Raw genomic sequence first — 25,761 nt, 5'->3', positions numbered from 1 at the left:
ATCACTCCAATGTGGTACAAAAGCCCCAAATACTCCATCAGGATTTCTAGTTCAGCATTCATGAAATGTTTAGCTGCTCCTGCCCAGACTGGGGCCCAGGATAGATGCAGTGCAGAAGTTACAAATGCAACAAGCAGCTTAACAACACTCACCTTGTTCCTGCAAACAGCTGAGGAAGTCACAACGCACATAACACACAAATATACAAAGAGACCCCAGAATTTTATTAAAAGAAACATGTTCAAATGCAGCATTGAAAACAGAGAGAGCGGAATGCCAACAGTCAGAGAACTTATGCCGAGTTATGTTTTCTTTGACAAACTAGCACCATTGAATCACAAGTCACAGACTAATTTATTTCTAGAGGTTAAAAAACCTCCACCATTATAAAATTTCTATGAATTCTATTAAAAATTGGTTCTCAATTTACTACTCCTACAGAGATGAAAGCAGTCTGAAGTACAAGTTTTCGTATCTACTCATTGTTCAAATTACCCATAAAAGACAGTTTATTCTTAAGTCTAAACATCCTGATCAAGGGAAAAAAAAGTCTAAAAAGTGACCTCCACAAGTCTTTACAAACTAAACAAGTAAGAAATACCTACTTTGTTATAAATATACACAGTACAATATGTACAAGTCTGGTCTTACAAAAGAAGAGCTTCCTAGTCCATAAAAATACTAACTCAAAATTTTCTCAGTATTTAGTCAAGCTGTCTCAAGCAGTCACCATAGCAAATTCCTAAAACACTTACTTGTTCCACACCACAACAGCTTGAACGTGTTCACAATGAGAAAGAGCCCAACACTTCACCATAAAACTGATTTCTAACCCTAATTTCCCACTCAGGTTTAGTGGTGCTGTTAGTGTTACATATTTTAATGTCACAAGACCTTTACATGTTTCTAGACTGTGTTTCAACTATTCAAAGTGCTGAAAGTGCGATCAAAGAGGAGAGTTTTGTATCCCTTTTCCAGTACACCCTTCTCTGACACTGGCAACAATAGCCAAGGGTTTCTATGTCTGTGAGGTCCAAAAGGCACACACTCATTTCACATGCTCAGGCAAGTATTCACACACAAATACATGCACTTTGCTTTAAGGACCTGCCCCACAACATCAGAAGGCTTCCGCCAAGTAAGGAAATTCAAAATTTCCTTAAAAATGCCTTAAGGTAGACACCTAGAATTCATAATGACCCTGACATGAACTGCTTAAAATGGCAGTGAGATGGTGGTGAAAAAAACAAAAAAAACAAGTACTTTTGGCTTTGAACTTATGCTATCCAAGTATTGCTCTGGAACAGAGAAACACAAAGTCTATGCTCTCTCACTCTATCAAGCAAGCGCCAGGCTACATTCACCTACATGATTTATCACAACAGTTAACAGCATTTGTGAGCATACACATACACATAACCCTTGGCATTTGTTCTTCTACTTAAGGCCATCTGCAGCCTGAATGAAAATAAAACTATTTGAAGAATGCTTCAACCATTACCTTTCTGTACTTACACATACAAGTACAAGAAGTAACAAAACTGAATTGTGCCTCCACCAGAAAACAGATCACTGACACAAGTTAACACTGCCTCTTTTCCTCCTCCCTTCTCTACAGTGCTCTCCTACGACATGCATCATAGTAGCTAGTACTGTTAAAAATCAAGAACATATCCCTCTTGACAAAGTTGACAAATTTTTCTAGTGGGCACATTGGCTTGCTGGAACGTTTATAATGATCCTTGCAAAATGAGGTCTGGAATGTGACATCAGCACCGTTGTACAGGATGCGGATAAAGTGTTCTTTGGGCCTCTTCCCATCCTGCCACAGCTCAAAAACTAACCTGGCAGCAAATCTGGGAAATCTGGCCTCTGTAATGCCTAAGGCACTGAGAACAGGGGACAAGGTGACATCATGCGCAGAGTAGAGAACAAACACTTCTTCCTTCTTGCCTTCTGCAATACGCTGCAGTCGATTGACAGTCTGGTTGAGGAGAGGATGAGTAGCCAATAGTGCGTACAAGAAGTAAAGTTTCTTTTCCTGTCTTTCTCTCTCATCCTCCAGCTGATGTCTCTTGATTACTTTGAAGTGCTCCATACCAATGCAGCCAGTTTTGGTACATGGAAATGAGACATTATGACAAAAATAGCACAAGAGAGAATCTATTGGGTTAGAAGCTCTCAGCTGCCTGGTGGGAATGCCCACAATCTTTGCCATATCCACATATATTTTCTCCAAATCGTTGTTTTTCACCCGTAAGCTGTACTGCCTGCGCTGCTCCTCTTCTAGGTAGTGGTTTCTCATGGGACAGTCGCAGCTTCCCGAGCAGAAAATGGTGCTCCACTGGTGCCTCATGTTGATTTTCTTCCAGTCAAAATCTGGCAAAAAGGTGTAGAGCAGCGCCAAAGCACTCTGCAGGGTTCGGCTTTTCCCTGTGGTCTCCAAGTAGAGCTGCTTGGCTGTCCAGTCACCAGGAAGCAGTTTGTGTTTGTTGATATAAATTTCTCGGAGCAGTTGTCCATTTCGCAAATGTTGTACAACCCCTGAATTTAGACATAAATTCACATGATTAGAATCTCTGCAGTTTTGAAAAAAAAATTACAGCTAGCAGCCTTACTGATAAATGAACAATAAGTTAAAAGGTTATAAACTTACAAAACTGAACTTCACTTGTGATTGACTATTAGGAAAACTGTCTGAAACATGAGAAACCTGCTATTCTTCAGTATCTCTCAGATTCTAGGAACTAACCTGAAATATAGAAAAGAAGTTGGTTCTATCAGATTTGTTTAAAACCTTAAGTGGTTTAATATTTATTCCTTGGACAGACTGATTGTGTCTAACATGACTATAAAAGTAAGGTGTTTTTGAAGACTGCACCTGAGTCAGGTTTTCAGGCAGGCAGAGAATGCTGTGTCCCTGAAAATTTATGGCAGCCAATAAAACCACCAGCAGTCAGGAAACAAATACACAGAATGTAAACTAGTGTGTAAACTCAAAGAACAGCGGTGAGGTGCAGCAATTGCATCAAACTTCCTTCTCCATCTTCCTTTGGGGAGTATTTAAACTGCTTGGTAATTCATGCTAAGCTCTGCCTTTTTCCAGCTGGAAAGGGAGAGTATATCCTTCTCATGTGCCAAAAACCTCTATTTCAGTATTCACATTTCTTGCACTAACCTCTCACAGCAGCAAAGCAATGGGCATGAACCCTTTATGCACTAGAACACCTCTACATAACTTGCTACAGGCCACAGGAGTCTAGATGCCAGCTCAGTTACACAATCCATGTACTGTGTGCAATTTCACACACAACAGGCTGTGTTAGGAAGCTTTCTGTGATGTCCTGCCTTGCTTTCTCCTCCTGGTATCACTTTGCAAGACTTGACAGTGACCAAGGATATCTTCCAAACAGATCCCAGAACACACAAGGATCTGACAGGGACCAGATTAGTATAAAGCATTTCCACAGACCAAGCATCAGGTTTGTCTGCTACATCAGCATCTCTTGTAGGGGACAGAGGGTCCCTCTGAATCACAACCCTGCCAGTAACAGAGCACTAGATCTTCCTCAGGAGGGAGTGAGCACTGCTGTTTGTCACAAGGGTAACAGTGCAACTGTGTGGTGTGTAGTAACCTGAAGGAAAGGTGCTCTGCCTTGCTACAAAGAAAGTTAAAAGAGATGTCAAGATTGACCAGTGTGTAACAGAGTTGTCAAGCTACAGGACAAAGCATGGTTTCTACAACTGCTGCCACTTTTACAGTAGAGAGTCTAATATTTTATCCATATCCCAGCATAGCCTAGGATAGGACCAACATGATAAGTTTCCATAAACAAGCATTTATTTCAATATAAAGAGAATCAGAAGATCCCTTTTCAAGCAGACTGTGTTTTACAGAGCAGAGGATGAGACAGAGCTGCTATGGGAACTCACCTGTCTGCGTAAGCTCTCCCATTTCACATAGAGAATGACTGGGGAAGCGAGGCAGGCTGCTCAGGGAACCATCCATTTGGGCTGCAGACCCTTTGGACATATGCTTAATGAAGGCTTCAAGCTGAGGATGAGAAGGTTTCCTAGAGAGGTACAAAACCAAAATGTGAACACTTCCAAAAGCGTATGGGAAAGCAACTCAAGAGAGTCAAGTATTCCAAATATGTCAGCTCAGAAATTTCATGGTGTGAGGTTATTTCCCACTGAGACAACATCTGCTCTTAGTCAGGACTTTTGCAAGTATGGAAAAGAAATCTAACTACTTACTACCAACCAAAGAACTGTAGGAAAACAGATGTCATGTTAAAATTATGATACCTTTCAGTAAGTAATTTAGAACAATTTCTGGGGGTTGCTTTGAATTCAGTCACTAATACTGTTATGAATTAAAATGAAAAAGAAAAGAGATTTAAAAATCCTTTTAAAACCCTCCAAACCTCTCTCTGGTTTCTGAAGTACCAATGCTCTTTAACAGTGCAGCCAAAGGCAGTAACAATCTAAAGGGGTTCAAATAACCAGTATTTTAAATAGATGATCTTGAAGGAATTCTCAGATTTTGTAATGTACAAAGCTGATTACAATCTCAGCTTTTATTTCTACTTCCTTCAGCCTCAAATCAATTAGAATGTGTAGTCTCAATTACATGGGACAGGAAAGTACCATTAAAACTGGAATAATTGGGGTACTGCACTTTTATCCAGGAAGAAAGAGGCCAACACTGCTGGACACTTACACAGGTAAGATACCCCCACCATGCAAGGGATGAATGCAGCTGGAAAAGAGATATTCACAAAAATGTCTGAGTTAACTCACTGAAACAGAGTTCAAGTCAGTGAAAGAATGCTTAGATCTCCCAAACTGTGCTGAAAATTTCAAATACACCACAGACTCAGCTCCCTGTGGTACTGCTGTGCAGAAAGCTACAGGTACAAAAAAAGCCCACAATGTAACCCAAAGGTAATCCGAACCTTTAAAAAATAAATCTGTGATCATGTTCCTATAGCAGAAATGCATTATATGAGTGGGGTCTTCTTTGTTAAATGTCAACAATTACCAAAGGTCACACAGTCACCTCTCTAATTTTGTGCAGAACTAAATCAGAAACTGTTTGGCAACCCAACGCTGCCCTAGACGGTTTGTCTTAATAGGATGTTCAGCTTGAATACAGTTAATATATTTTCATGGTGCTTAAAAAAAAAAATATATATATAGAAAATAAATTTTGTCAGGGATCTTTTACAGAAGTCTGGGACTTGTGTTTACTGTTCATATTTACATTTGTTAGAATGATAAACTACTTTTGATATAAAAACCTCAGGTCTTAAAAAGAAACCCAAGTTGCAGGACCCACCAGAGGGAGCAGTAACACCACTAAAGCAGGACTGAGTGTCTGGAATCAAAGTTAACTGAGACAAAGACATGCATGCTTACTTAGAAGAGCCAGCTGAGAAACTATCATACATGAGAGGACCTCTTGCAGAGCTATGCTCACAGCCTGCATAGACATGAGGGCTCGTAAGAATCTGTCTGTCAACAGAAAGGTAGCTCATATCATCTTATAAAATTGGAATTTTCCAGTATTTTATTTACATTCAGGAAAAAAAACCCATCCTGGCAGGAAAATGCCACAACTGCCAGTAAGAAAAAGAAAGGAAATGAGACAAAAAGCATAATGAAATTAAAAATCAGACTAATTTTTTTCATTTTTACTTCAAATTAAAGGAAAACCAGCCAATTTATGATATTCTAAATCCACAGCTTCTTCTGTACATCGTAACTTTAGCAGGGCAAATGAAGATTGGTATTTGCAAAGCAGAAAAAGGAACGAAGCCTGGTTTATGTTTCTCAAGCAGCAGAGGCTTCCTGTTGTACAATCGTACATCAGAAGCTCACTCCAGCTCCAGAAGAACATTTCCAAGAGAACATTTTGTACATTGCACTATTTTCACAGCCCAGCAGTGAAATCTAAAAATGGAAGAATTAAGTTGAGAAAATTAAATTACACCCATTAGCAAATGGCCTTTTAAGCTTATTACAGAGGTAGCAGGCTGAACCACCAATTTTCTAAATCTTGAACTTTACAAAACTCTACACATGAATAAACTGACAATCGAAATTTTCCTTAAATGCTGTTCACTTAATTAACAAGTTCTGCAAACACATGTGATAGAAAACTAGAACAACTGCATTATCCATTCTGCTTCTTTTTCTGTTTTGCTCACAAAAGCCTGAAAGAATTCTAACAGAATCCAACCCGTGCTGATAAAACTGCCAGCAATCACTTGTGGGAAGAAAGAAAGGAAAGAAGAAAGCAAAGTATTTATCTGTACTTTGCAAAAGGCATTTTCTGAAAAAATAGCAGGCAAAATAAATTAACTTTCAAGACAAAATTTAAAAAGGGATGATAATTGACGAATTTATATTCCAGTGTATTAATACAGTGTATTAATAATATTAGATATGGAGATTCAAGTTACTTAACTTCGGATTACACTGTATTTAAAGTGAGCACAAAATAAGCACATGCCTGCAGAAGTGCATTGTGAAATATGACTGTTGGACATCTTTCTGAATAGAAATTCAAAGCTTACTTCTTGTTCAGTACATATCCCTGTAGAACTGGGCAAACAAACACCCATTTTTCTCAGCAGCAGGATTTGAGCAGCACTCAGGCTCCCAGCTGACAAAGCAATCCCCCTCCCACCCCAAGACTTGGCTTTTATTTAGAATATGAATCCTCCTGTTGAATTGGCCAATTTACAGATGCTGCAGGAGATGGAGTATCCAGGCAACACGGCTGAGGCTGCTGGGGCTGTTGGAGCAGGAAGCAAAGGAAATTGCTCAGTTGTACAGTTGAAAAGACTGAATTACCCTTAAAATTTTATTTCCATAAAAATAATCAGAAAATAAAAACGGGCTAAAGAGATATCCTTCTGTAATTTTCCTGGCATTACAATGGCAAGCAACCACATTTACAAAAGGTATTAGTATAAAAAAATATTTCATATTTTGTCAGAAAATGGAACAGCTTTTCACTTAAACCCACTAACAATAGCCGCACTTCCCAATTTTAACATTTGGTTCCATTATTTAAAATCTGTTAATATGCCTTTTAATTATTTTACTTATGTACAATAGAATAAATTTAATCTGTAACAAAACTGAGGATGCTTCTTTTCCCTCAAATAATTAATTCAGGCGACCTTTTTGTTATTTACGAACTAAACACTGGGATAATAGATCCCAGATTTAATACTCTGGTTTTCATGCACTAGCATTAAGATGGACCAACATTTAAATCCTTAATCAACATTTAAATATCTTATTTGCAAAGGTCTTAAAATGCTTTAATACTGAAATATCACCTCTTTATTGCTACAGTGTACATGGAAAGAAATATTGCACAACTATTTGAACTATATTATGTATTTCTGCCAGGAACAGAGCTGGCATCCTTCAATAAAATTTCCTTTTTCCTTAAGGAGTTGAGATGCATGGCAAAAGCTGAGAGGACCAAGGAGTTGCAGAGCCCTCAGTGCATCACTCAGTGAGTAAATGTGACCACACCAGGGTTCAGACACACAAACATGACCTTTCTGTGACTGTACAACGCAAGATTCTCCCTGCAAATTGTATCAAAAGCAAGTCCCTTTCTCTTAAAATGCAAAAAATCATTTTAGAACTTCAAGCACAAATAACATGTGTTTTCTGTGAAGTTCAAGTAGGCAAAAAAAAAAGTGTGAGATCAAAGGACTACACTGTTTCCTTTTTAGAAGGAAAATGAATGGGAAGAGTCACTTAACCCAACAATAGAACATTGTAGTCTACAAGAGAGATCCTAAGGCAGCAGTAGTACTGCTGGGGATTATTTATTCACAAAGGTCTCGCAGTTTTTACATTTTTATAACAAACTCCAGAGTGCTCCCCTGGCAGGGGCTTGGAATGAGAGGATCTGTGAGGTCCCCTCCAGCCCAAATTATTCCATGGCTCTGTAATTCCATCTACTTCACTGCTCTGAGTCTTCAAAGTCAGCAGAGGCCTCAGGAGACCTTTCTTCAGCTGGTGCTGGTCTGGATCCTACTTTGACCTCACCCCAAGTCAAACCCACAGCCCCTTTAGCTCACAGTATGATGGTTGTCTCATCTCCCACCTCCCAGCTCATTTTTGTGGCAGTTTCAAAACATGTGCATACTGAACCTAAAATTTCAGTATTTGTTACTAAGCTTCTTATGATTAACATCAACACCTCTCAAAATGCCTTCAAGTATATGCTAATTAACACAGCTTACTATCAAATTATAGCAGTCTTCTGAAATCATTTTAGCATCTTCCAAAAAGCATTTCTTCTCTCTCACATACAAGCTCAGTGAAGAAACACTGTATATTTTTTACATTTGACACTATAAATGTGAGCTACATAAGGAAAAAAAAGTGTAGGATTAATTTATTTCCCCCATAAGCAAACACTACAATGAAAGGATTTTCATAACATCATTCAAGTCATTTTCTTGAGGAAAAAGTATGTGTTATGTGGTTCCCTCTGAAAATTTGCATCCAGAACAATAAAAATGATAATAATAATATTAATTGAAATTTTAGATAGAAGACTCTCCAAAGCATTTAATCCATTTGCTTATATTCATTCCACATTTATATGTCACAATCCATAATTCACAAAACCCAAGCATGACCTCAAGGCTATTTTGCATATCCATTAGAAGTCCATGGGGCTGTGGCATAATCTGCTGAATTAATGAATTCCATCAGCCGAATGCCAAGTCAAATAAAGAGCAGCCTGCATATGAGCAGCTTGCTTATCTGATGTTGTGAGTCCAGAAAGCTTAAACAAGCCAGACTTTCCATCAGGCATCTCAACTCAACTGCACAACAGCAAGAAACCCTCAGTTCAAAGGCAGCAATTACAGACTCTGTCACACTCCCCATATAAATACATTGACAATCGAGCACCAAATTTACATCACAAAGGAATATAAGCCTGACAGCCAAACACAGCAAATAGCTTCCTGATGCTGAAGTAATGAATGTTCCATTCAAAACAATGGTTGAATTCTAGATTTATTCAGGAAGGTCAGCTTTAACACATCTGGACAGAATGGTGCAGAGCCAACTCTTTTAATCTTTCTGCTGCCCTAAATTAGGAGAGGAGATGCTATTTTACATACATTCTGTTCTTGAGGAGACAAGGTCTTTCAGGGGCTGTGAGTGGTAAGGGCTGTGTCATCTACACACTGATGCTCTAATGCTTCATAAATCATTGAGAGCCACAGGCATTCCCCCTCTGGCCTCCTCAGAGCCTGGCTGTGCCCTCTTAACTGCTCCATTTGGTCATGCTGTGTCAAAGCCACACTACTTCCTTGCCTTTTATGGATAGCTTTTCTGACTCCAGGGCCTTCATGTTGTAGTCCTTGCCTGAAACTGAAGTGGAAACAGCTATAAAAGCTTCTCTGACAAATACAAAACTGAGGTCTCCTGTGGCACACTGAGAAACACAGCTACTCGTCCAACACTGTCGCTTGCAGTTAACATCTTTTCAATAAAGCTTTCTCACATACATTCTAACATGACAGATATAAAGAAAGATCAGAAGATCAGAGCCTTCAGGAACTCAAATAGAAATCTGGATCATATTTCTCTACTTACTATTTCATGCTGGAAATAATCTCACCCTTTACAGGCAGGTCATTAAAAATGTTATCACAGCTATTAGCACACGATTCATTTTCCATCTTGTTAGAAAAATTAATTTCCCACTCCACTCTATGGCAGAGATAACTGGAGTTTGGTCTCCTCTCTGCAATCTCAGGAATGCACATCTCATTTCAGGAAGCCACTCAGTTTGCAGCAGGCACAGAGTGCTTCTGGGTTTAGGTACCGCTCAAGGAAATCCAACTTCTCTTGGAGGATGTTGGATCAGACCACTGAATGACACCTCTTGACAGAACAGGCACTTTGGTGGAAGCTGAAGTGTGAACACAGAAAAGCAGCAGCCAATATCTGGCCTCCTGGGCTGCCAGTGCACACATCCAGTTTTTCATCCACCAGAACGCCCAAGTTTTCTGCAAGTCTGTTCCCAGTGATTTCTCCCAGTCTGTCCCCATGTCTGGGACTGCCCTGACCCAAGTGAACCTCTTGAACTTTTTGACCCTCTGGAGTTTCTCATGGACCCATTTCTCAAGCTGGACACAAGTTTCTTGTCACTGCAAAGTTACCAGGGATGCACTTGCTTCCACTGTCCGTGTTAGTAATGAAGGTATCAAAGAGCACCAGTCCCAGAGACCTGAGGGACACCGCCCATCACTGACCTCCACCTGAGCAAAGAGCTACTGATTCTCTTTGCATCCTCTGCATCCATTCAGTCAATTCCTCACCCACTGAACAGTCCACCCTTCCAATCCACATCTCTCCAATTTGGAGTTAAGGACGCCATGTGGGACCACACTGAAAGCCTTACAGAACTCCAGGTAGATGACACTGGTCAGTCTTCCCTTAACCACTGTCTCAGTCACCCCATCATAGAAGGCCACCAGACTGGTCAGGCATATGTGCCTTGAGTAAAGCTGTGCTGGCTGCCTTGGATCATCTTCTCATCTTGCACATGCCTAAAAACTCCTTCCATGAAGATCTGCTCCATGATCCTCCCAGGCACTGAGGTGAAATGCACTTTCAGTGTGGCATTAACACCTCCAGCACAAGAGTAAAGCCATTTGTGAATAAAGAAATAACGTTCTTGCTTTTCTGGTGTGGAATTAAAGACAGAGGAGACTTCATGCCATTCTGGAAAAAGGTATTTATGGTCCATCTACACTGCTCTGTGTACCTACTGTGCCTCTTTTCCTGAGCGATGTAGGCAGGAACACAACACACAGCCCTCAGCCACTGAAATCTCCACACCTGACACTGCTGAGGGGACAGCAGCATGAAGGGGTAGATTTGTCCAGAGGTTTTGCTAACATATCTTGGTATTTTTCTTTTAAGCATTCAGTAGGTTCACCTGCAAGTCCTCTGTTGGAAAAATCATCATCATCATCATCCTACTTAAAAGTACTTACATTTAATCAAAGAAGCCATGTTGAGAAATTACATCATCACTGTTTTTTTCTATTGCTGTACACTGTAATTTATCTGTATCAGTGAATAAAATCTAAACAAAAAAGGAAGTTCTGCCACAAAGCAGCAGTTCAGATCATATCTGCAGCTCAAAGTGATTCAGGTGTGAAAAGAGTTTTCAGCAACCTACAAAGACATGTTAGACAGAAGCACTATACTGAAACAGAAAGGAAAATTATGTTTTAGTGGCAGTTAGACACAACTTACATGTGACAGTTCTAAACAGTGAGAGGTAACTACAGGAAAGGGGTAGTTTTCAAGTAACAAACAGTAGCACTTTCTGTTAACTTGTACTTTAATAGTTAAATGTACAACTCCCATTTTTTCTTGAATTTTGACCCAAATCATTAAGGGAAAACTCTGATAGCCTAGATTTCTGAAGAGTAAAAGAAAAAATAATATAAAATACAAATATAAATTTTCTTATGGTAGTGCTGAACTGCCTGAGAGCTTTTCGTATTCAGATGAAGGGAAGCATGCTGGCCTGAAATGGAAGAGACCACCTCAAACAACGCGCTTACATTTTCAAAACGTAGAAACTTATCTAAGAGGAATGGCAACCTAAATATCCAGCTAAATAGCTTTTGCTTTTTAAAGAAACATGAAGAACTTACTCTGGTCTGAACTGGTAACCTGTAATAGTTGTTTCACAGAAAATACTGTGCACCACTGATACAGGGGTTGTTTTTTTAAACCATGGTAATACACAATGGTCAGAAGTCACAATGTGCTTCAGGCTGCACAACTTGTTTCCTGAAGAGGAAAAAATTATTCTCAAGCAAAAAAAGAGCTTAGTAAAGACAAACTCCAAGAATTTTACCTGCTGGGCACCAACATACAGTCGATGTCAGGTCTCTTTGTCTTGGGAATGGCATATAGAGGATACCTATCACCGTGTCGAATCAGCACGTGAACTGACACCAGCTTAAAATAATGAGGGGCATGACCTAAAGTGAAGAAAGGGAGAACAAAAACAAAAAAAAAAAAGAGAGAGAGAGATAAAAAAATTGCTACCTGCATACACTTTCTTTATTAAAAAAAGCAGGTATAATTAGCTTGATAGCTGTGGTACTGCAGTGAAAGAAAACACCCCTAGGAAAATACAACTTAACCAACCCAAGAAAGATTTCACTTCAGATTGCAAGACAAGTTATACAAGACTGAGGTTCTTAGCACATCTCCACAGTACATCTGAAATCCACCAACCACACAAAACATTATTCAAGCACTGAACTCTGTCAACACAATAAGGTTATTCCACTTTCATAATGCCTCTCTTCCAGTCCCCATCATAATGATGGATTTTGCAGCATGTCTAATCTGGATCTTTTTGATATACTAGTTTGTGATTTATTTGATAAGCATTAGTAGGATATGCCAATGAAGGACTTCATTCAGACTCACTGCAGCCGCTGTAGGGTAAAGAATGCAAATATGCCTTCTAGCTGACCATGTCTAATGGCTTGGAATTCCAAAAGTAATTACTTCTGTGGGGGGTTTCTTCCAGAATTTCAAGTCAACTGTTTGAAATGCAGCCGACTTGCAACAGGAATTACAATTCAAACATTAAATATCTACACCTCTCCCAACCCTTCCAATCTTAGGCCTATAGCTGACCATTGCCTGGAGACAGAACCATTTCCAAAAATCAAGACAACGGAGAGGATACAAAGGGAAGGAAAGAGCAGGAGCATGTTTTGAATGATTTAACATAATTCGGCAACCAACTGGCATTTGCTGCACCTTCTCCAAGCACCAATGAACTGACAATACACAGTTATCATTTCTAATAACAGCACATAGAAACAAGCAGCTACGCTGAGATCTGCCCTCCCAAAGCTTACCTTCCATGCTGCGCTCAGCAATGGTGGGAATATTGCAGTAAACATGAGCTTCGTAAACAGGGTCTATGGCAGGAGGCTCTGTCAGCAAATCGGGCATTATTCTCTTCCGGCTCTTAGGATTCAACCCATCTTCCCTGACAGGGTTTACTGGGATTAAATGCACTGAAAGATACAAAACATACACCATGCATCTTCAGGAGAGTTTAGGGACATACAGGATTATGACTTTTTAATCATTATTTTTAAGTAATTATACATAAAGACTATGGTTTCCATGAAAGGATGTCTCTTGATAGTATACAACAACTTTGTTGTGATTTTTTTCCTGATTTACATAGCCCAGAAGAGCTTTTTGGCAAAGTCAATGCCAATGGCTTCAGAAGCAGATCTGGATGTAAAACAGCTCTGGGTTTTGCACTTTTCTTGAAGCTGCTTTTTCTATCAGTCTCTGAGCATGAATCACAGAAAAAGGGCCACATAGGTCTGGCTGTCTCTCATCATTTTAACCTAAAAACTGACATTGAAGGACATCAGCAAAAGACACAGCACAGCTAAGATGAGGGTAGTAGAAGCCACTGGGAAAACAAAGTGGTCACGACTGAAGGAGCTGGATTATTCATCATTTTCTGCACTAATCCCTGCCTTGTCAACCTTAAACAGTCTGGCTTATCTAAAAAAAAAAACAAGTACATGAAATATATTTCTTGAAATGAAATTGATATTACCCAAAAGCTGTGGAACACAAAGAAATGCAGTAAACACACACAGAGGAGAAACTAACTGAAATACCACCAGCAAGTCTTCTGACGTGAAGATGAAAGTTGAAGAATATCTAAATGTAAGGCCAGAGTTGTAATGACCCTGCCTTGATGCAAAAGCATCAGTCAATTTATGAGCCTGACCAGACTACACTTGTAGTAACAAATATCTCTATTCTATTCTATTTTCTGGTATTTTAATCAGAAGCTTTAGAGGTGAAAAAGAGGAGGAAAAGCATTCACATTTTTACCCCATTGGTCTTCCATCTTGAGAGAAAAAGAAAGAAGAAAGAAAAGATGAGAGAATGAATTTCAAAGCAAAACTTTACTAATTCTTCTGCATCAGTTCCTCAGCTCCATCTTGACTCCCAGTTCCAATTTCAGAGGTGAATTTGTTCCCCAATACAGAGTTGTGCTGACCAAGAAAACCAGTGAAGACAGCAAACTAAAGCAAAACACACATAGATTTTAAGAACATGTAGCCAGTAATAAAACACAGGCTCTTCATTCTTACACTACAATACACTACACTTCAAACGTTTTTATGTGGTTACTCTTTGTCTGCCAAAACCAGAACCCAAGCACCTTCCACAGCCTTGCTAGTGCTGTTGACCAGGCCAAAACCTGCCAAGTGCATCAACTTCCAACTTTTCATTAAGCTGTTTCAGATTTTGCTTTCAACTCTTTTGGTGAGAATATTAAACCGTAATTTTGACTTTGGACACTAAAATTGCAGAGCTCAGCTGCCATCCTAGCATTTACCTACCAGATTCATTTTTTTAGCTCCTTGCTTAGACTCACATTGTTTTGAAACATTGCAAATCCATGCCCAAGAAACTGGCAGTAACACAGAGCCTCGGTAATATCTATCAGAGGTTGGGAACTCTGGGGCTTGCAGCACATTTGTATTTGGGGTATAAATCCCAAACCCAAGAATGTGTTACAACAGTGACTGGACTCTGCAAATAAACACCACTACAGCCAGCAGTTGTCCACAGTACAAATGGAAAATTACAGGTACATTCTACTGGCCAAGTTTCCAAACCAGAAAGTTACAGGCAACTACTCCCAGCTTCCTGCAACAATTCTCTCTAGAGCAACCCACAAACTACATTGCTTCTTCTCCCTTAATGTCACAGAGTTGGATGAAATACTCAAGAGGTCATGTAGCTCAAGCCAGCTTAGACACAGGAGTGTTTCAGCAGACAGGGGAAACCATACCCCAACAGCATAAACTCCAAGTTAACTCTGGGTCCTCAATTTCGGTGGGGAGATTTAAAAGCAAAATAAAGATTCTATTTTTTTTTTATCTAAGGCAGCTTTAGCCACAAAAAACCCTGGATCCCATTTTTGTACTGAAACTATTAAGGGCAGAAGCCAACAGATGCATACATCAGCTTATTAAAATCAAGTGCCCATGATTCCTAGGGCCAAATACGTTGTCTGCGGAATGCAAGTCTCATTTCTAATCAAACTAATTTAATAAATCCCATAACACTGCCAGACAAATTTTAAGAATAAGGAAAAGCACTAAATCTTACAGAGAAACATCTACTCTAAAATATTAAAAATAAAACTGAATATTAAGAACAACATTGAATACTAAGAATAAAATTTAATATTAAAAATAACACCTGCAGGACTGTCAGAATACATGCTTGCAGTTCAAAAAGCAACTGAAAGAACACTCTTAAAGCAGACTCTCAAGTCAGTACAGCAGCTCTGGGTACAACTTAAAAATATTTTGTGGACTGAAAATGGACTCACAGATTAGAAATAACAATAGTTCATGTACTAGCTGGTAAATATTGTCATATTGTACAATGAATATGCTTGGCTTATACCTGGGAAGAGGAAAGGACACATGATCAGCAGGATTTTCCTTTAACACACTGGAAATAACAAATGTTGGGTGAAAATAATAATGACAAAATCAGTCAAACCACCTATGCAAACACCTTCTATTTAACACAACTAAATAGAAAAAATAGCTAAATAGAAAAAAGAATTACATGAACTGGGCATCAGTCTCTACAGCCTCCTGAAAATCTCCACCAAGTGCATATACATGAAAATAACAAGTATTTCAGAGTTTGGAGAATGGCGACGGCCAGGATGAGGGGGACAACAGGGAAGAATGACAACATAAGACCAAGGAGAGATGAATGCCAGCTGGAGCTGCCTTCTCTTTGCTCAGCATGGTCACCCTGAAGAGCCCACCCAGCCACACTGGTCCTCCTCACCCCTTGCTACAACTTCTCAGAAGCTGGAACATCCCTGCAGTTTCAGAGCTTTGGGATGAGGATCCCAAGCAATACATCCTCTCTCTGTATTCTGGCTGCTGAAACAACAGAGGTATTTTCCATGCCCTTAGTTGTTTCTCAATTATTTCCTCATCTCCTAACATTCCCTGGACATTGTTTGTGCCTCATGTATTTATGATGTTCTCCCCTTTCTCCCTCCCTTCTCATTTCAAGTATTTGGCCTTCATGCTCCCTTGCTGTCTTCATTTATCCCACTTCCTGGCTATCCAGTCCTGCTTTGCACGCCTCATCCTCTCCAGCTCCCTTTGCACAGAAGGCTCAGTTTGTTCCTTCATTTTTGTACTCCCTGTACCACACAGAGCAGTCCTCTAAAGCTCTTTGAAGAGCTGACTCTTTGTAACCGAGTATTTCCCTGCTGAAGTCCTCCTCTGAAGTGTCAATCCCACCTCTGTCTCCCACGTGGGTTTTCTGGTCCGTTTGTAATGGGCAAACCTACAAACAGTATTGGACTGATACAGCTCAGAGAGGAAAGTGAAAAAATAAATAAAAATAAATTTTAAAAAGCCCCTCACAGGAAGCTGAAATTCATCTTTTTTTCCAAACTCAGTTGCTCTTCCAGATGTACAGCATTACAAGGTCAGAATAGCGCTACACAGTTTTCACATTGTTTTTTTACAGCTTAGCACTATTTTATATGAATTTCTCTATTAGTTCACAGTAACATGCACTTGCCCAAAACAGAAGTCTGACAGTGTGCACATAGGCATACTTAAATCTATGATTAAGAGGGGTTTTGAACAGGATTTTTCCACTGCTGTGCCTTTCAAAGCTCATGTTTTACTATGACAGAAATACAACAATGTAAACCAGAAATGGAACAGATGATTTTGATGTGCATTTGCCTCAGCCAGAGCAGTTAATAAAACAGATCTGTAACATATTTCATCATCTAACTGGAAGCTTTGCCAACACGGGAACTATAAAGAATATGGACATATTATTACCGAGGTAGCTTGACAACAAAAAGGGAGAGACCATATTTTATTTCCCAATATTCATAAACTTATTTTTATAACTAAAGAAGCCACATAAAAACTACTTTGAAACAGTAATTCTGAAAAAGTTATAGCGAGGAAAAAAAGGAGAAAGTTACAGAAACAATAAAAGGAAAGAGAGCTCAACGCAACTCTTCCCAGGGTCCCACCAGGCTAAAATTGTGTGAAACATGAAATAAAACTAAACATATAGGCTGCTATCAGACAAAAGTAACACCTGATGGAACAGTCGAACAGCAACTGCTGCCCTGTGAGACAGAGAGGCACTGGTCACACAGTATTACACCTGAATACTGCTGCAGAATCACTCCTTCAAGAATCCTTGCCACTCCAAACTGAGATTACTTTTTAAAGTCAACACAATTCAAAAGAAGTAAAATTCAAATTCTGATACTAAGTTTAATTAAACAAAAAACCTCCAGGAACCTTTATTTTAAATCACACCACAGAACCTGAAGACCACATTCTAAAATGAAGTCAATAGCTTGGCTAAGAAATATCTTTAAGAAACCCAGCAGTGTCTCAAACATTACGAGCGTGGTTTTATTTCCAGTGTACATTAAGTATGACCTATTTAAAGAGTAACAAGTTGATTGTCTGACTTCCATACTCCCCCCGACCAAGTTCCTGAATGCCATGAAATATATAAAATCCCCCAAATATTAGACAAGTTGCTGCCAAGCAAGAGAGACAATCATTCAGAAGTGCTTTCAGTGGAACGATCGTAACAATTCCTACATAGCAACTAAACCCCTCTGGAAAAATGTAGAGTTTACCAAATCAGCTATTGTGCTCAGAAGCCAGCAGGGAGCCAGATATGCATTAGGGCTACAAAACTGACATGAATTTGACAGAATTCAGTACAGCAGAAAACCAAACTCAAAGCAAAGTGAAATTCTTGTAGAAAGAACACCAATTAAATGCTAAATCACTTCATTATCAATTTCTCTCCCTCCTGTAGTCCTACTTTCAGCTTGAGATACAAAAGGTAGCAGCACTGTTTACCAAGAAGAAACACATTTATCCATGAAAAAGAATCAACATTTACCTAAAACCAGAAAGATGGGCAATAAAACCAGTTTCCACTGCTGTTTTTCCTTGTAGCTCCAACCAGCCTGAGAAGCAGCAGCACAAGTAGCCATGTTAGTCCTGATCTTCTGACTTAACAGAGAGCTGAAATTTTCATCTTTTATAATACAGAAGGTTCTTTCAGCCCCATGCAAACATACTATATAGAACAGCCAAATAGAAATGCAGCCACACAGCAGAAATGAAAAACAGCAACCCCACTGTAAGTAACCTTATGCTGATGGGTAAAGAAAAGCAAACACGCATGTCAGAGAGCACAAAAAGTTATTTATACACTTCCACCTTTCCCCCCACCCCTTTCTGCTCCTACCAGGCTGCCTAGCACAGAGCAGAACGCTCAGGCTTCTGAAAGCCTGGTGATGAATGTGGACTTCATAGGCTCATTAAGGTTGGAAAAGACTTTTAAGACCACTGAATCCAATTGTTAACCCAGCACCACCATCTTCACCACTAAAACCTGTCCCCAAGTGCCACATCCACACATTTTTCCTCATATCCAACACCTCCCCCAGCACAACTTTAGGCAATTTCCTCTTGTTCTGTCACTTGATACCTGGGAGAAGAGACTGATCCCCACCTGGCTACAACCTCCTTTCAGGTGGTTGTAGAGAGAGACAAGGTCCCTCTGAGCCTCCTTTCATCCAGGTTAAACACCCCAGCTCTTCTTCTAGTTGCTCTCTCCCTGAAAAAAACAGTAGTATATGGAAGAACAACCTAAAAGAGGCAGGAATTCTTGAAAGCAACTGGGGTGGGGGGAAAAGGTAAAGAAAAACAATCTGGAAAAAGCAGCTAAGGCACACCAACGCTGAAGGTACGCTGCCAATGGGGAAATGAAGCAGCCTGAGCACAGCACTGCCAGAGCTCTGACATCCTGTAATCCTGGGTATGATCCCTGCAAGTCCCAGGTCAGGTCCCTGAAAAGCCCCAGGTGTGGTCCTGGCAAACCCCACCCTCATGCCCGACCAGCACACCCCCACGATCAGTTTTAGAGCCTTGGATTGCAAATGCACATCTGGGTATCAATGAAGTTCAAATGCACCTGTGTGACACACAACAGCACCTTTCTCATTTTCTTCTTTTGTACAGCTAAATAAAGGCTTTGACTGGCTCAAAGGTAAGATCTGTATTAACAGCAAGGGCCTTCATCCATAATGCAGAAGGCCACAATCACTAATGTGCTGTATTTGAATGCTGAGTAATCACACAAAAAAAGGCTTATTAACCTAACACTGGTCAAACTATCAAGTATTACTAAGAAAAATAACCATAAAAGTCTTTAAAAAGGCTTTCTAAGCCTGTGAACATAAGCTTCTAAGCTTTAGATTTTATATTTATATAAAATATAAATGGAGCTACTAAACTTTTACAGTCCTAAATTTTCACTGGCTTTTAGTATATTAAGATGATGTAGTTTAATTAAGCAAAAAAAGCCAGTAGTTTTTATTTTAAATCAAACCTCTTGCCCTATAGAACCTGAGGAGGAATTTTTTTATATGTGAGACCTGTCCACACTGAACCTAAGAAGAAGTGACAGTCGAAGAAGTGACAGTCACAGAATCACAGCCATCAGTGTCTTTGCAGTCTCTATCCCTTAACCACTTCTTTCACCACAACTCTGCTTCCCCAAGGATTTGCCCTTCCATTTTCTCCACTTTGGCTGAGTGTTCTGCCTGTTAAGGAGCAATTGGAGCAAGGGGCCCTAAAGCACAGATGTGTTTACAAGCATCCACAGCCCTCTCTGCTACAGAACAGGCTCTTAGCTTCAAGGTCTTCTTCCCACAGAGCTGCTAAATTTTCTGAGCACAACTACAAAGGAGAAAAAAAAGAGTGAAGGGAGCTATGGGGGAGGTGGGTAACAGAGAGAAGAACAGTGGGGGACGGAGGAGGGCACACACTTAAATTTAACCTGGAATAGCAACAACAAAATGCTTTACCTTGACAAACCCCTGAGAATATAAAGAAGGTTCCTTGGAGTGTAATTTCTCCACAATATTTCAACCCAACAATTGTGTGTGTTCCAAGGTGACACAGGTACAACCTTCAGAATGCAGCTGTGTCAGGGCAGCAGAGGTAAGTGCTCCCCTCCTAACAGACTTGAAATGTTACCTACCCAAACTCTGAAAATGGATGATTCAAACACAGATTCATCAACCTCAGTACGAAAGAGGGCAGGAACTTCCAAGCTCGTGGCATTCACTAAACAGCCAAATGGGAGCAAACAGAAAACAGAGACTACAGATCCCCTCCTCTGAGTTTCCAACAGTTTGCAAACACTCAGCACCAGCGGTGAGTTATGGGCTGACACATGCCCAGACACATACACCTATTTAACCCACTCAATTTTGTGACTGCAGCTGCTGTTTTCCCTTCTGTAAAAGAGATCATAGTAATTTAGAGACTTTTAAAGCAGTCTTACAGCACAGTAGTATTGCCAACACCCTACATGTCAAGTTCTAGGACAAACTTTAAAAAAATATTCACAAAGAGTATTTAGGTGCAGCAAGCAAGTAGCAGATGTCATTGAATAAATATTCTTTTCATGCCAGAGTTTCTAATCAAAAGTGCTGAAAAATGCTTGCTACAGCAGCCTTGAATACCTGCATTTCATACTGCAGAGCCACAGTTCTGCCATGGCCTTCAGCACACCATATTCTGACACCAGAAATTAAAGCCCACTAGAACAGTTCAATCGATCCTATCAAATGAACATGGACATCCCCCTATCCTACAGCCAAAAAAACAATTACTTTGGAAGACCATGAGGAATGCTGCCGCAGACTTGTGAAACAGAACATCATATTTCAAATTCTTACAGAGAAACTTTAACCTGTCAAGAGAAATTGATTAAATTCACATAGCTGGGGATTTTTTTGGGGGGGGGTGGTGTCCATTTCCGTTTCAGTGCACTTATCTTTGTTGGGTAAATTTCTGCATTACTTGGGTCACTATTAGAAAAATGCTGCTTTTAAAATTCTGTTAAGTGCTATGTTTGTCTTTCCTCATGTGGTTCCTTAAACTACATCTTCATAGTGACAACACGGAAGTTACAGTCCCATTTCCTCCCCCAATTACTTCTTGTGATTTAATAAAGAAAAAAGGTGGATTTCCCTTTTCTTTTAGCCTTGCAGACTCAGCCACCACAGAGCCTGAAGCATCAGGTCCCTTCCTGCCCTTCTCCACCTGGAGAACTCAGCTACAGTCAGTCTCCACCCAAAACATGCTGGAGATGAGAGCAGGGCAGCCAACAAGAAGAACCATTCTCCTCCAACTGGAAAAATACCCAGGGGAAATCTGCAATGAAACTGTCGTTCCTCTGTTTAACGTGTAGGAAATATAAGTTTTCTGAAGCATCCTGTATATCACAGGTTCACTGACAGAAAATGGGAACTCAGGGAGACTAGGAAGCTGCAGGTGTCCTCAGCTAACCCAGTGGAGGTCAGATCTGATTGAGGGGGAACGAGTGTGAGCTCTAGAGTATTTAAATTTTTAATGCACATGTTTTGAAGAAAATCACAGACATTAGGACATAAGGAAAAAAAACCCTAAAGACTTAACAATGTTCTCCTGCCATGCACAAGAGAAATGGAAGTCCACACATGCACCCCAGTATGAGCTTTCTGATCACAGTCCCTGCTTTCTCCCCAGAATATCATAACACAATTGCAGCTAGAACTTGTAGGTGCATCTTACTTTTTCTAATCAATCCTGGTGTCATTTTCTCACATGAAAGGCAACCAAAAGCTTATTCTTCAGTCTAATGCCTTCTGAGTTTTCAGCCTTCTTAGTTTTCAGATCCCTAAAGTTTTTCCCTGGAGATGAAAATGTCCCTATGGACAACTGAGAACTACTATAAACAGGCTGCTCTCCTTAGCTGTTTTTTCACAGAGTTACACAGAAATAGCCTCCCACCCCTTTCCAGGAGTGGGGCAAGGCCTATTTGTCTGCCTATTTTTTGGCTCACAAGTTGTGAATTTCTTTAAAGGTTTTCCTCAGTTTGGGGCAATTTCCAAAAGCAGCCCTTGCCCACGGAGCCATAGCTCGCAGGTACTGACCCAGGGCCTTATTCAATTTCAGAGTCAGGGCAAATGACCAGATTTCAGTACTTGTGTATTCATGTTCAAAGATAAAATAGAACAGCTACACACAACCACCATGCCTGGTAGCTTACCAGCTTTAAACCACTCACACCAGTATTGCAGAGAACAGGTTTCTTATTTCCAGCCGCATTAGCGGCATAGCTAGCAGACTTTTTTACAAGGTCATAATCAGACTTACATGAGGAAAATAAATATGTTGAGAAAATCCTTTTTGCACCAAACACAGCATGGCAGGCCTTGCACTCTTGTGTTTGAGACCTAATTTAAGCAGATACATTAAATTATACACTGTGTGCTTGCATTTATTAAGTCCAGATGTGGCTCTGAAAAGAGCTTTATAGTTTTAGGGGTTTTCCTCCGCCCCCCCATTGTTTTCCACTGGACAATTCAGAGGAGCATATGGCATTGCTTAAATAGCTTCCAGGATTTTCAGCCTGACAGCAATAACACAGCAATGCTGACTGCAAATCTGAGCCTTTTCAAGCTCTAGAGATGACAATCGCTTTCCACTTCTCCGCCCAAAGTGAAAAATTACTCGTTGTATTTCATCGTATTTTCCTACTGCACTGAAACTCTACAATGTTCACCACAGAATAGATTTATATTTTCATCAATTTAATGTACTACTTTCTTTTAAATAAATAAACATGCATACTAAAGCTTTTCCTTTGCAGCATGTCACTAATTACCCCACTGCTTGGCTCCACACTCGGACTGGAGGGGTTGGGCGAGGTTCCTACAGGACATCCAGACAAGCACAGATTTGCTGCTCTATAAACACATTGCTCAAGTCACATCTTGCTCATTTTCCAGGTTTAGTGACAAGATGGAACAGGAGCCTCAGCAGTGCTTACAGTGACACAGTTATGTTGGTCCCTGGCCCACCACAGGCTCACTGGGATTCCCAAATGAGAAGGGCAACAAACACCATAAACCACCACACTCTGAAGGAAGTCCATCCTACTGCTGAGAGCTGCCATGTCTCATCAGGCTGTGAGATGACTTCAACTATGTCAAATCAGTGTCCTGAGGGCCACCAAACAAGGATTAAGTATGCAAAGACTAAACAGGGGGGAATTATGGCCTGAGCACATGATTTTTATAAATACAGTCGATCCAGCCACTGCTGTTTATCCAACAAGACTCATGAGCATTGCAGTAAGATTTTAAAGCACTGTCCTGCCTCTGTCTACAGAACACAGCAACTGCTAAATGAACTAATCCAGCTGAATTGTCCTGGAACAGATTTTCAAAACAGCTTTCATCAGCTGTGTTCAGAAATTGTTGGCAACTCTTCCCATTTCCAAGTATTGTCTCAAAATAAAGATCAAATGCTTTACATTGATATACACTATAGTGAACGCTCTGCCATCCTTTTCCAGGGGGTGAGGACCTTTGCTTTTAGTTTGGGGTTGGTTTGTTTGTGTTTGTTTGTTTTTTCGTTTTGTCCTGCATGATTCTCACAACTACTGGAGTGGGAAGCTGTGCAGCAGTGATTGCAACATGACTGAAAAAAAGATGCTTGGCAGATTTCACATGTGAACTGAACACCAACATAGCAGCCAAGAAGATTCAGCACAGCAGAAGAAAATGCAGGAAAAAGTACTCTCAGGAACATGGACTGCAAATCCTCTGGCTTCAGTGACCCTTTCATCTACAGCAGCAGGGAATGATACAGAAATATGCCCCATAAAGCAGAGTTCAAGATAGCTCAAGAGTTGCTCCTGTTCTGTTACCCAGCAATCTGTTGCTGACACTTCACATCTCTGACATGGGCTCTCTGCAGCTGAAGCCCTATGAGTGCTCCCTGCACACAGGGGAAGTGTGCACTACTGCTTTCTATCATCCTAGATGCCTCTTTGCCTTAGGGTTCTCCTCAGACAGCATCCCAAAATACTCAGAATGTCTTCTGACATTCAAGTCAACTCTTATTAGGGCATGTACTAGAACATCCAGCTATTCAAACAGGAATCCCAAAATACACAGGTAAAACAAATAAATAAAGGGACTTAAAAACACACCTTAGCTCTAGCCACATCCTCACCAGTATTGCTCCCCTGGTGTCAAAACACCAATGCAGCAGCTTTTGGGCTGCAACAAACTACATCTGCTCACTGGTAAAGGCAGCTTCTGATCACCTCTCCTGAGCTGCTTCCTGCACTTCCCTGCAGCGCCCCTGCCTGCACACCTGGGTCGGGGGCAGAGATGTCTGTCCCTCAAAGGGCTACCACCCCAAAGGCAGGGACACACACAGCCTCTGAAGCTCAGCCACAGCCTCTGCAAAGGCACAGGGCACCAACTGCTTAATATGTTAATGTCATCAGTCAGACAAAATCCACACGATCCACAGACATCTGGCACTTCTCTACAGCACTGTCCTTCCAAGGTAAACAGCCTCACAAATTCAAATCAATATTTTCACTACTGCATTAAATTAGCACTTTTCTGTTTCACATCTAATCCCAACTGCTTTCTGTCCACAAACTGACCTGCTCAGGGAAGTGATCTCAACACCATATGCCACTGCTTACCCAAGCCAAGCCAGCTCACTTGTTTGTCCTTGTCAACACCAGGACAGGACACAGAAAGCTGCCATGGATTTGCCAGCAGCAAACCTCAAAACAACATATTTAATACAGTACAACCTGACAGGTTTTTGTGCTGGGGAAGCCTTCCATGACAGACCTACTCATTAATCTCAGGAATTCAGAACAGCGCTCTCTGGATTAGAGAATTACTGGTATCTTTGGGACCCTTGCCATAAACAGCTTAGAGGAAGACAGTGAATCTTATTTCTTGTCTTCATTCAGCATTAATGTGCACAGTTGGTAAACCCAAAATTACACCACATACGTCTCCAGCTCTTCTAATCCAACCATCTCACAAAAATCATGAAGGGAGATCACTTCCACTTTTTAAGACTTCATATTTTACTGCAGCAAGTCCACAAAAGCCCCAGTCTTTTAAATACAAACTAGACCATGCCTCATTTAAAATAAACCACAATGCCATTTATTATGTACAAGCACCGCATTTCTCTCAGAAAGTGAGTTTTGAAAAGCTAAAAGGGAACTAATTTTGGGAACAGAGATTACTCTTACTAGGAAAAAAAAGGCAATAAAAAACAGCCTGTACACATTAAAATCTTCAAAATCAGTTTGAGACCCCTTATTAATCACAGAAACTCCACATGCCCAAGAACACACAGTAAATTTTTCAAAAACCCTCACACTCAAGTGTCAAGACACTTTGGATTAAGTCAGTCACTGTATCGTTTCAGCAATGAGAGCCTATCAAAAGCACAGATAAAAGAACAAAACTCCTAACCCACAAGAGAAAAATTAAAAGGACTAAGAAGAAACACGAACAACTGTATGAAGCATATTAAGCATCTCTCTTTCAGATACACACAGTGGAACCAGCACATCCATAAACCTGATGGTTTTCAACTCAATTTGCAGCAGCACAGTGGGGATTAAGGCAGGCACAAAGCACAGCTCAGAGAAACAAACCTATCATCAAACATGAAGTTTAAG

General features: G+C 40.3%; 1 protein-coding gene across 3 annotated transcripts in view; it reads right to left on the bottom strand.

Annotated features, from left to right (window-relative positions):
- Window positions 1-203: 203 nt before the first annotated feature.
- Window positions 204-25,761, bottom strand: part of PXYLP1 (2-phosphoxylose phosphatase 1) — a 49,223-nt gene continuing 23,665 nt past the window's right edge. For 2 of the 3 annotated variants that reach the window (XM_069024603.1, XM_069024604.1), the window contains 4 exons: window positions 12,963-13,124; window positions 11,939-12,065; window positions 3,934-4,073; window positions 204-2,544 (listed from right to left, as the gene is read on the bottom strand). In XM_069024603.1, coding sequence (XP_068880704.1) covers window positions 1,613-2,544; window positions 3,934-4,073; window positions 11,939-12,065; window positions 12,963-13,124 — 1,361 coding nt within the window. In that variant the 3' untranslated portion in view covers window positions 204-1,612. Of the gene's footprint in view, window positions 2,545-3,933; window positions 4,074-11,938; window positions 12,066-12,962; window positions 13,125-18,087; window positions 18,182-25,761 lie in introns of those variants that run through there. The other variant, XM_069024606.1, reaches the window with a different exon arrangement.

The sequence above is a fragment of the Aphelocoma coerulescens genome, chromosome 9 (genome assembly GCF_041296385.1).
Source record: "Aphelocoma coerulescens isolate FSJ_1873_10779 chromosome 9, UR_Acoe_1.0, whole genome shotgun sequence".
Lineage (NCBI taxonomy): Eukaryota > Metazoa > Chordata > Aves > Passeriformes > Corvidae > Aphelocoma > Aphelocoma coerulescens.
Note: the sequence above shows the minus strand (reverse complement) of the source record. Positions and strands in the feature narration are given on the sequence as shown.